At 53.9% G+C, this 12,229-nt stretch overlaps 2 protein-coding genes across 4 annotated transcripts in view; one reads left to right on the top strand and one right to left on the bottom strand.

Moving 5' to 3' along the window:
- SH3GL1 (SH3 domain containing GRB2 like 1, endophilin A2) overlaps nt 1-10,464 on the bottom strand; it is a 32,997-nt gene extending 22,533 nt beyond the window's left edge. For 2 of the 3 annotated variants that reach the window (XM_036846277.1, XM_036846275.1), the window contains exon 1: nt 10,238-10,464. Coding sequence is in view for 2 of the 3 variants with exons in the window: in XM_036846275.1 (XP_036702170.1) it covers nt 10,238-10,282 (45 nt within the window). In the remaining variant the exon portion in view is untranslated. The remainder of the gene's footprint in view (nt 1-10,237) is intronic. The other variant, XM_036846276.1, reaches the window with a different exon arrangement.
- Nucleotides 10,281-12,229, top strand: part of LOC118892646 (predicted GPI-anchored protein 58) — a 2,845-nt gene continuing 896 nt past the window's right edge. The window contains exon 1 of the mRNA XM_036847384.1: nt 10,281-10,616. Within this exon, the coding sequence (XP_036703279.1) occupies nt 10,281-10,616 (336 nt within the window). The remainder of the gene's footprint in view (nt 10,617-12,229) is intronic.

The raw sequence follows: 12,229 nt of genomic DNA, 5'->3' as shown, positions 1-12,229 counted from the left end.
TTACTCAAGCGCCTGTGGGCGCCTGGCTATCGGCTGGCCATTCTTCACCTCTCTCTCTACAGCTGAGACATTTTAACACAAACTCAAGTGCCTGAAAAGGGACGTGCCCTTTACGACGCACTGGCACTGCCTGGTGCGGGGAACTAGCTGAGTGCAAACTCCCCTGGACGGCGGTGGACTCTCCTCCAGGCTCTGCTGAGAGCTGAGCGGATGCCTGGACTGAGACCGGGCAAAAGGTCCTCCTCCCCACTCCCCGGAACCAGCACACCCGGACTCCCGGGTCCCCAGTGAGCCCCCGTCTGCACAACTTCCCACAGAAGCCTCCCAAACCTGGCAGTCTGGAGGCGGCAGAGGGACTTGGCCGACTGGTGCCTCCTGCCCACCCTGGGCCGAGGCCAAGGGCATGGGGTGCTCTGAAGCAAAGCGGAGAGAGCACTCAGCTACCCTTGAGTCCACTGGTGGGAAAGGAATGGTGATGCGGAACTTCCCAGAGAGCCCGGGAGAAACACCTAAGGCTTCTCAGCCGTGAAGTAAACGTATCAAGGCTGGGGGCAAAAGACGAACCTCAGAGCCAACTCTGAGGGCAGCACACACAACTGTATCGGGGCAATCAGTGGGGAGCTGCAGCAGCTCCAAGACTCCTCAAGGGTGAAATGCTGACTTGGCGGGACAGCAAGGATTCTCAACCTTGGAGGAAACACTCCAGGGAGAGGAGATAAAGGACAACCCTAGGCCAGGAGGTTAGGGTTAGGGGACGGAGAAATCCCGCCCTTGTCCCCGTGCCCCCGCTGCCCTCTTCTGGACAAAGGCTGACCCTGCAGGGCCAGGGCTGCCCGCCTGACTTCAGACAATCACGGCTCTGACGACCTGAGGCCATCAAGCTGATGGGCACCTGCGTGCCTGCCTGCGTGCCTGCCTGCGTGCCTGCCTGCGTGCCCGCCTGCGTGCCTGCCTGCATGCCTGCCTGCGTGCCCGCCCAGAGGCAGCCGAGGGGCCTCATCCTGGGGAGGCAGCTAGCAGGAGACGAGGAGGGGGCCTTGGGAGTGAGAAAGTTCCCAGTTTCCTTCCCGAGGGGCGTCCTAAGTCTCCGCTCACTCCTGGGGCCGAGACCCAAAATGACAGAGGAAAAACCATCAGTCAGCTGCTCCGCTTTAGACAAAGTGGGACTGGATTGAGGTGTGCTGGCCAAAGACATCTGAATTATCGGCCAAGGTGGTGTCGGGGGACTAAACACACAGACTGAACGGTGCCACTTACTGTCGGGCCTCTCCCCAGACACTTGGGAAATGCACCCTCACCCCAGAGCTCTCTCTTCTGAGCCTTAATTCAAGTCTGCAGGATTTCCTGGCTCCACGGGAAGACGATGAGGGGCAGGGAAAGGGGTGCCAAGAGAAGAGGTAACACAGGGACAAGTGAGAAGGTTATTCCCACCGCGACGCTCTTTCAGTACCCCTCGTTCTGGCAAGGAAAAACTTTCTGGTGGGCACTTTTTTTCTTTTTAATATTTTTTTGGCTTTTTATTTTTATTTTTTGGCCGTGCCACATGGCATGTGGGATCTTAGTTCCCCGAGCAGGGATCGAACCCATGCCCCCCTGCAGTGAAAGTGCAGAGTCCTAACCACTGGACCGCCAGGGAAGTCCTGGTAGGCACTTACTGTTTCAGCAACTTTTTAATAAGAGGGACCAGACCCCAGCCTCCGAGGTAAGGAATCCAGGAGGAATCAATTACATTGCTTTGTTTCTGGTGATCGAGTTACTATGATTTAGAGGAAGAAACAACATCAAGATCCCTTTTAAAATAAATTTAAAAAGTGAGTCTATTTGAAAGTCAAGTTAACTAATTGATTCAAGCCACAGGCTAGGTGGTTGGTTCCAGGTATTTACTGCAGGCCCAGGAGCTGGTGTGATGGACACAGCACCTCGGGGAAGGTGGCGGGGCTCCCTGGGCCTCAGGGCGAGGACAGGGAAGGTTAGGGCCCGCAGGTGAGGAGGCTGGCCTCAGGTGCACTGGGCCTACGAGCTTGTTGCATTTCCAGTACCAGCCAGACGGGCAGGGACCACCATCTAGAGGGTGGTTGGGAGAGCCATGACTGGGGACGAAGATCTGGAGGACATGTGCACGAGCGGTGGTGGGTGCCAGGGAGGTCCCTCAGGTCCTGGAGGGAGAAGGCCCAGAGGCAGGGTGGCAAGTCCACAGGGGGAACCAACGGGGCAAAGCGGAGGAGGGGGTGAGAGAGCTGGCCAGCTGACTCAGGACACAGGAGAAGAGGCAGAAGGGCGGCCAGGTGTGGAAGCCAGGGAGGGGCTGCACACAGGACCCGGGCTAACGCCGGTCATGTCTAAGAGGTCAGAAGTCCAGGGGCAGAGAGCAGGCTTCTGAGGCCAGAGTGGTGGGGCCTGGGGAAAGTGGAGCCAGGGAACTCCTTTTCCCAGCAGGCTGGGCACCTCCAGTTAAGTTCAGGCCTGGCTGTGGGGTTGAAATGACAGAGACTGCCCGTGACACAGGTCGGGCCCCTCTGGGCCAGTCATGCACCGGTCCCTCGGCCTGGAGCCCTCAAGACAGATCCTAAGCCAACGGGAACAACCTCTGAGCTTTGATTTCTTATTCTTTAAACCAGTCGGACCTGTTCCTGACCGAGGCCTCCACGGCCCTGCCAGCCACCTGGCTTCGCATGGGCACCGTCACTGGCACCGGACAGCCCCATTCCTGCTCTGAGAAGGAGTCCACCATTTCTGACGACTTGGCCAGCAAGCCACAACCCGTGGGGACCTGGGCCTGTCACCAGCCGCCAGGCAGCCTGCTCCCTCAGGAGCTCACACCCAATGAGAAGAAAAGCGCACTGGGTGTGAGGATGTGCTGGGTGTGTGGCACGTGGGCAGGAGACCACCAGGGAGGGTGGAGAAATATTTTGGGGGGGGGAACCCAGGAGATGGCAAGGATACAGGAAGATACATGCAGGGCTCTGAGGGCAAACAGGAAGTGGACAGGGAGACCCGGGCTGGGGTGGGGAAGGAGGAGGGAAGGTACGAGCCCGAGCAGACCTGTTGGACTGGAGCGTGCTGGCTGCGAGGGGGAGGGTGGGATTGAAAGCCGGGACCGGGGCGGGGGCTCCGGAAGGTCCTGAATGCCAGGTTGGAGCTGGAACTGCACCCCAGATCGGTGGGGGACGCTCCCCTCAGCAGACCCCAGCCCTGACTTCTCTAGTTGCACCCACACGGCCGCCCCACTTTTGCGCTCTCATGACCTACGATGCGGGGCAAACTCCATCCAGCTGACCTTTACTGAGTTCCTGGGACAGCGACCCACTGTCCTCCTCACGGCCCACCCCCTCCTGGAGGGCGGGGTGGGGGGCAGCTCACGTCACTGGGCCGTGACAGCCGGGGCAGGCGTGGTACCGCTGGAGGGGTTTAATGCCCAGGTGTGGAAATCTGAGCATCCAGGCAGCAGCTCTTCCCAGGGCGGCCACGGCTGATGCTGAGTCAGGTCCTTCAGAGGAAATCGCACGTCTGTTTTCCTGCTGTGGTTGGGAGTCTCCGCGTGACCCCCCTCTCGGGCCCAGTCAGCAGGTTTTTCTAGGAGCTGACTGGAAAAGGAAGACGAGGCCATCCTCTGGGAGCCTGAGTTTGTGGAGCCCTGGTTACTGCTTAACAGGAAATGAGCAGAATCGGACCCAAACTGCAGTGCTCGAGAGAAGTGGATGCAAATCCAGCCCTGGGGAGGGGGCGGGGAGAGAAAAAGTTTGGGGTGGGGGGGAGGAGAAGAGAAAGAAGGACAAGAGGAGGAGGAAGGAGGGGGTTGCAGAGAGGAGGGGAGAAGAGAGGAACCAGCTGCTCCACAGTCTGATATATCCTTCCTCAGCTTTCCAGGGACAGCTTTAAAAAAGAACCAGAAAAAATCGCCCAACACTTCCCCGGGCACTTAAAAGCCAGGAGGGTTTGAGCACAGGGGGTAAAGATGCCTCAACGGGCCTGCTCACCCCTCCAGTGGCTGGAACGCTCCAGCATCAAACCCTCCTTAAACCTCGGAAACCTCACCCCACCCCCCGCCGTGACCTCGAAAACCAGAAATAGAAGACAATCTGACTTTCCTCTGCCACTCCACGGCCAACGGCAGCCCTGCAGTGTCAAAATGTGCAGATGCCTCTGAAATCCTATGGAGGAAGTTGGCTGCACGCCCCAAATTAAAAACTAACTTTCCCCAGATTGGATCCGTTTCAAAATACTGGCAACAAAGAGGAGAGGGCTGAGACAGAGACCAGGGCAGAGCTAACTGTGGCCCACACCCCAGGGTCAAAGGCCATGGGACACGCACACCAGAGGCAAATGGCAGGCCTGAGGGGCCCGGTCAAAGACTGTCAGTTTGTCCTCTGAGGAAAGAAGCAAAGAGATGCGCAGATGGACACCTGACGGGCGGGCGGAGAGCTCAGGCCCCCAAAGGCACTAAGCGCTTGCTTGGATGTTGGCTCCGGAGGGAGGCTGGGTGGATGGGTGGTGGGTGGTGGGTGGGTAAATAGCACCATTTCCTTAGTTCACTTGCTAAGTCAGTGACAGTTCTGGGGTCGCAAAACTGTGACAGCCTCCAATTTCTGAAACCAAACAGAGAGACACTGTGGAACCCCTAACCTCACAGGCTGTTATAAAGTGGCACACGGAATAAAATTAAGTATCCTACAGCTTTGCCTCAAAACATACCCAGATAAGCAGGGCGATTAGCTCCCACGGGCCCTCTTTGATAAACTGCTCTTTACTACACACAGGACTCTGAGTCAGAGGTGAACTTTAGGTCTGATGTACCGCAGTCATGGGCAGCAGAAACAGAATATGATGACCCCTTGGTCCTGGTATGTTAATAACAAGAGTATGCAGGATGCTGCTTGGTTACAGGGCCCCTCCCTGATTGCGAACAGCGGGTCCTGCCCAGGAGGTCGGGTTAACCTGGTTTTACAGACGGGCCTGGGAAGTGGTGGAGTTTAAAGAGGCCCCTTGGCTCCTTTTGGGAAGGGCAGTCTCAAATCTCTTCTGTAGCTCCACAGCGCAGCCTAAAACACAGGGCTGGTTACTCCACCCAGCAAGCTGGGGACGGAATACTGATGGAGCAGGACAGGATCATCTCCGTCCAGGGTCCTGCAGGGACACTGCTAGGTCAAGGGTCTTCCTACAGAATGAGTCAGCAGAGTGGCTTCCTGTAAGAGTGGACTTAACCCAGTTCCCATCGCACGTGGACATGGCAATGGCCAAAGGCCCTTCCCAGGTCTGCTGTCCTGAGGCAGAAGGTCCTCCAGAGGTTAGCCTGCAGCTGCTCAGCTCAAGGGTCTGGGCCAGGGACCACCCCCACCCCCAGACCTCGCCTGATACCTGTCGCTCCCAGCTCACAGGTTCCACACTTTGATTCGTGCTGAGACTAAGGGGTTACAAATTCCAGATTTTTGTATCCTAAGATCACTCCATGTCCACTACTTAGCAGGCCAAGAACTTTGCTGGGAAATCAAAAGCATGATTCCATAAAATGAAGTTTAAAAAATAGGTCAGAGAGACTTCCCTGGTGGTCTAGTGGTAAAGAATCCGCCTTCCAATGCAGGGGACACGGGTTCGATCCCTGGTCGGGGAACTAAGACATGCCGCGGGACAACCAAGCCCGTGCGCCAGAACTACTGAGCCCACGTGCCACAACTACAGACCCCACATGCCACAACTAGAGAGAGAAAACCTGCATGCCACAACTAGAGAGGAGCCCGTGCCGCAGTGAAAGATCCTGCACGCCTCAACGAAGACCCCGTGTGCCGCAACTAAGACCTGATGCAGCCAAAAAAAAAAAAAAAAAAAAGTCAGAGCAGGCAGTGTCTGGGGACGTCAGACATTCCCCCAGCTACTGCTTACTCCAACATGTTGGGGTCCTGGGCCCCCCGTCATACCCCCACCCCATGCCTTTCCCAGGAAGCTCGATCTTTCCTCCTAGACACAAACCCGGAGCCTAGCGAGTATCCAACAAACGTCAAAGCTACGGGATATGACGGTCATGAATTTCCCTCCTAGCTCGGACGGAACCAATCTTTCAGTTTAAATTCTCTCCCTCCTTTCAGGCAAAAAAAAAAAAAAAAATCAGGCCAGCATTCCAGGCAGCTGCCAGCTCTATCCCTAGTTACACTCTCAAATCTCCACACAGCCCAGCCACAAGAATTATCAGGAAACCAGTTAGAAGGTTAGGCCTGGAAATTAATGTCACCCAAACACACCACAATGACAAGTGAACTTTTGAGCCTAGATCTCGCTACTGGGTTCCTTTACCCACCTCAGTTCCCCAGAAAGACTCATAAAAGCATCTCCCCGGATTCTAGGTGTGCACGAGTACCAGAGGGCTATTGAGTGGCATTACACAGCGAGGCCAGAGGGGACCAAAACCACGGGCCCGAGACAGACGCCCGTTTCTTTGGCTGCTTCACTCCATACATTCAACTTTCCTCAGCTCAGGTGACCAGTTCCTATTAAGAAGTAAAAACTCACAAACTTCCCACTCAAGCTCAAACCGATTTTATTTGAGACCTGAAAGTTTTCACCAGAGATGAACTGGCGTGGAATTTGCCAGTATACTGCCAGACACCGGGACCTGATTTGTTACCAGGGTCACCAAGGAGGTAGAAACTTTTCATTAACATCACAGCCTCACCTTCGAGAAACCCAGCTTCTCTATTCCCAGCTCTCTCTCACACATCCACCTGGCTTCTATTTCTCAATTCAGAAATGACGCTCTTACAAGCCTTGGAAATCAAGAACCCGTTTCAAAGTAGGGTTTCTTGCTACAGAAACGTTGGCGCTTCTCTCAAGCGGGGCCAGATAATTCTTTGTTGTGTAGAAGGCTGTCCTGTATGTTGTAGGATGCTTAACAACCATCCCCAGCCATTACCTACTCGGTGCCAGTAGCACCCTCTCCCCAAGGCGTGACACTGCCTCAGACGTTGCCAAATGTCCCTTGGGTGGTGCACAGGGCAGGAGACGGGAGAGGGGAGGGTTAGTCGCCCCTAACTGAGAGGCACCAATGCAAGCTTGTACCTTCTTAAAAATGCCAGATGCCAAAAGACACTCTGGGGTTCTCCTGAGGACTTGGGAGGGGGAGACTTGGTGTCTGGATGCTGAGTTTTACGCACGTGTCCATCTGCGTATATGTGGTTATCTGCATTTCGAGAATTAGGAAAAGCAGGCAGCTGCCAGAAGAATGCCCAGGAAGGATTTTTTGTTGTTCTTCTGTTTGGGTAAAATTATCCTCACTTTTCTCAAACCATAAAACAGTATTTCTCAACCTCAGCACCATTGACGTCGGAGCCGGGTGACTCTTGGTTGTGCGGGGCCGCCCAGTGAGCTGTAATATAATTAATTACCACCGAGTTGTGACAACCCAAAATGCCTCCAGACATTGCCAATGTCCTCTGGAGGGTAGAACTGGCCCTGGCTGAGAACTACTGTCCTACAGGAAGACAAATGCCCCCAAATCCTTTTGTGTAAAAAGGGGACAGCGTTTACCCTTAGGCCAGATAAATGAGACCAATTGAGACCGACTGGTTTAAAGCATATCACCTGTTCACGCAGTGAAAACTCAATATATATTATTACGACTTAACAAGAATATTACCTGACACAGACGACCCTACTTGAAAGAGGTGTTCCTAAGATCAAGAAAAGAAACACAGGGCTTCCCTGGTGGCAAAGCGGTTAAGAATCCGCCTGCCAATGCAGGTGACACGGGTTCGAGCCCTGGTCCGGGAAGATCCCACATGCCGCGGAGCAATTAAGCCCATGTGCCACAACTACTGAGGCTGTGCTCTAGAGCCTGTGAGCCTCAGCTACTGAGGCCCGCACGCCTAGAGCCCGTGCTCCGCAACAAGAGAAGCCACTGCAATGAGAAGCCTGTGCACTGCAACAAAGAGTAGCCCCTGCTCACCGCAACTAGAGAAAGCCCACGCACAGCAACGAAGACCCAACGCTGCCAAATAAATAAATTTATAAAAAAAGAAAAGAAAAGAAACACACAAAGAGGTGGACACATCCAGATAAACAGCGGAGGTCTATGGAAACTATTGCAGAAGGGAATGGAATACAGCCAGGGTGATTCTTGAGAGCACAACTCAACACGGAATCGGTCAGGAGGCCAAGACAACGGCTCTCAGAGGAGGACGTGTCGCAGCAATTCTTTGGGACTGGGCCTCAGAATATCAAGATGATAAATTGATCTGCACCACCAGCTTGCACTGCTCTGAGCTTTCCGGATTTCCAAGCACTCCCCACAGGTCTGAATGCAGGCCATCCTTCTTTCCCCAAGAAGAAAGGCTCTGGTGGATGGCCTGAGAGGCCCAGCTAGTTCCTCCAGCACAGCGTGTCTGCTGGGGACAGCATGGGCCACCAGCATGGGCCCTCATGGCTGGGGTCGGGGTGGGGCGGGCTTCCAGAGACCTGTCTATATGAAGGAACAAAGTGGCCCAGGAATTCTTCCGAGATCCATAGTTCCTGCGAGAGGGGTTACATCAGGGCCCAAGATAGTAAGCAGCACTCCAAGGTGCTCTGGTCAAGTGTGCAGGGGTGGGGTCTGAGGCCTGCTGGGCAAGGTCTAACCCAGGGCCAGATCACTTAATTCCATCCTGCTGGTGCAAAGGGCTGTACTCTCAGCAACAATCCTAGAATCCCTCTGGATTAAACCTCTCTTCCTCCAGGGTTTAGCCTGGAGTCTAGAGATAGACCCCAAATATCTTTAGCCCTGGACAACTACTAGGGTCATTAGTTTTCTCCCTCAAGGGGCAAAAGGTCCCAGCTGTGTATTACTGGGGACTCATCTCTCTTCCCTCCCACTGGACCTCTCCAAATTGTGGGCAGAGTCTGGTTTGCCAGCACGGGCGAAACAACTCCTATGACTGTTGCTCGTTCCTTCCTGGAGTCTATCCACACAAACTCCAGACCCAAGGTTCTCATAGGATCAAGGGATCTGGGACTTCTTGGATCTGAAATTATAAACTGAATTTTGCATTCGCCCAGTTTTCTGAAGAGTGGATCCACTCAGCTTTCACCAGACTCATGAGCAATGGGGCCTGGACTTTCCAAAACACCTATTCTATCTGTCAAAGTAGAACACTTATATGCTTGGATTCTGCATTCCACTTCTGGGAACTTATCCTGTAAATCCAATCCCACCTGTGAGCAGAGATATTCACTGGCTATTCACGATAGTATCGTTTGCAGCAGAAAACTACTGGAAACAACCTAAACGTCCATCGATGGACAACTAATTAAATAAATTATGACAGACTTCCATGGAATGGAATGCCACATACCCATTAAAAAGATCCAAGAGGCTCCAGGAGTAGCTCTGGGGGAGGGGGAGGGGGAGGGGGAGGGCGGGGGGGGGGTTCCCCTAAGGACATTAGCAGCATCCGAAGACATCCGTGGTCGGTGGGGGGAGCTCCTGTTATCGACTGGGTAGGGGCCAGGGATGCTGCTCAACGCCCCACAGTGCCCAGGAGGGCCACCACAACAGAGAATGACCCAAGGTGGAGAATTCTGGTTCTAGTGCGATCTCCGAAACACATTTAATGAAAAACATCAATTACACGGTTCTGTGTAAACGATGTTACTGCTACGTGTGTGTTTTTAAAGGAGAGGCATACCCTTCTCTTTGGTAATTGGTGACAGTCCCTGTCTCTGGGGAGAGGGACTGGATGCCTGAGGGACTGAAGTGGGAAACTGACTTTTCACTCTACCCTTTCAACTTTGTACCCGGCCCACTGAAAAGATTTTTTCGTTTGCTGTCTTAAAAAAAAAAAAAAAAAAAAGAATTGTTCTAGACACAAAATTTCCCTGATCTTGGGCTCTCTAGCAAGAGTCCTGTGTCGACAAGCTCGGGACTGCTTCTTCCCCTTCTCTCCCTGCCCCCTCCACCCCCCGCCCGCCCGCCCTTTTAGAGGGAAGGACGGGAGGAGAGGGGTCCACGTCCGGGGCCAATCTCTGGGTGCACCTCCGCGCCTCTAAAGCGTCTGCCCACCCCTCTCGAGAAGACTGGAGCCCACATGGCGGGCAGGGTCCGGGCCACCTCGCACGCAGACCCCCGCCCCTCCTAGGCTGTCCCCACCCGGCGGGGGACGAGTGCCAACGCCGCCCCCTCAGTACCCACGGCTCCCTCCCGAGCCAGGGCCTGGCCTGGCCCCCCTCCGAGCAGCCTGTGGCCCGGAGCTCGCCCCCCGCCTCGGCCTCCGCTCACCTGGCTCGCCTTGTAGAACTGCTTCTTCAGCCCCGCTACCGACATGCTGCCTCCCGCCGTCGGGCCTCCCGCGCGGACCCAGCGAACCGGAGGGACCGCACAAGCGACAGGCTTCCGGGCGCCGCCAACCCCCCGCGCGCCTCAGCGGGCCCCTACGGCACCGCCTCCGCCGCCCTCCAGCCAGCTCCGCGCCCGCCCCGGCACCGCCTCAACCCCTCGCGCGCCCGCGCGGCCAGGATATTACATGGCAACCACACACTTCCGGTGCCGGCCTCCGCGCGCGCACGCGCGCCCCCGGCCCCGTCTGCGCACGCGCGCCCCCTGCCGGCCAGGCAGCGCACGCGCACTCCGCCTGCGGATGGAGCGGCCGCCTAGCCCAGTGAGTGGACTGGGGCGAGCCTAGAGGGGCTGTGGCGGCTGCAGCGACCCCTCGAGTCCCGGAGGTGGGCCTGACGTCTTAGGAAAGGCGCTTAACACCTTTTTGCAGAGGTTGGGGAGGCGAAGGGGCAGGTGGAACTCCAGAGGCTGGGTTTACAAATCTTCGGATACCTGTTCGGTAATCTCAGCTGTACCCAATTCTTCTGTGGTCTTCCACCACCATCCTGTCCGGCCCCGTGTTCATCCATTCAGTTACCCAAGTCAGACATCAGGCTATCACTTATAACTCCTTTCCACTACCCCAACTGTCTTCTGCCCTGATCAGACCATTCCACCAGCCTCCTCTCTGGTGTGCCCACCTTCAGGTTCTCCCCTCCAATTCATCCTCTACAAGGCAGCCAGAATGATGCTTCTATAACACAATTCAGATCACATCAGTCCCCTGTTTAAAGTCCATCTACTGGCCTTAGCATACTCTCCCAATTTCTTAACATGGGCTACAAAGCTTGTATAATTTGGCCCCATCACCTTGTCTAACTTCGGCTCTCTTCATTTTCTGTAACCCATGGTCCCTGTTGCCTGTGGATTTTGCTAACGTTATTCCTCTCATGCACATTCTTCCCCAATCTTTCCCCCGTCCGTTGTGCATAAAAAAGAACTCTATTTGGAATGTCACCTCCTCCAGGAAGCCTTCTCAAATTGAAACATGTTTACTGATATTGATTTTTTCATCAATTGTTATTTTTATTGAATGAATTGGAAATTAATAATGAATCGAAATGAGTAAATGAGTCCAAAAAGAACAGGATGGGGGCCAGTTGCACAATGGATAACGTGTCTGACTACGGATCAGAAAAAGAACAATAACGTGACTAGAGCTAAAGTGCTTGCAACTTCAGTGCTGAAATCTCTGACAGAGTTGAGTGATTTTGTAAAGCAGAGGATTGCTGGAAGTTTACAAGTGCTGAAATCTCTGACAGAGTTGAGTGATTTTGTAAAGCAGAGGATTGCTGGAAGTTTACAAGTGCCTCAACAGAAGGACTAGATCAGAGGATTGCTTTAGAATATGCATGCCCCAACCTCTTTCCCCAAGATCCTGATGGGGCTATTATGAATAGTTTGAAAAATCTCCCATGTGATTCTGATGGGCACCCTGAATGGTGATCCACTGGTCTAAATCAATTCAGATGCCAGAATGTCAGAGAAGGAAGGGAAAACATCCTAATGGTTCAGATGCGGAAACTGAGGCCTTGAGTAAGACATGACTTGCCCAAAGTGATGTCCTCAAATTTCCTATTTTTCCACATTATTTCCAACCAATTCTACTGATTTAATTATGCAATCTACAGGATAAATAGAATTCCAAAATTGGGCTAAATTTCACTCTTCTCTCCTCAATTCTGCTCTGCTTGAGAGGTTAAATTGGTGCTGAAGAAAACCTGTCCTATGGCTTGCAGGCTGACTCTGAAGGTCTCTGTTCCGTGTGAGGCTTTTAACTTACATGATCACACAGTTCAATTAAATGATATTTATGTATACACTCAAATATTTATTGGGTACCTACTAATGTATGTCACCGGTCGGTTCTGGGGATACTGTGATAAACGATTCCTG

This window comes from Balaenoptera musculus, chromosome 3 (assembly GCF_009873245.2).
Source record: "Balaenoptera musculus isolate JJ_BM4_2016_0621 chromosome 3, mBalMus1.pri.v3, whole genome shotgun sequence".
Lineage (NCBI taxonomy): Eukaryota > Metazoa > Chordata > Mammalia > Artiodactyla > Balaenopteridae > Balaenoptera > Balaenoptera musculus.
Note: the sequence above shows the minus strand (reverse complement) of the source record. Positions and strands in the feature narration are given on the sequence as shown.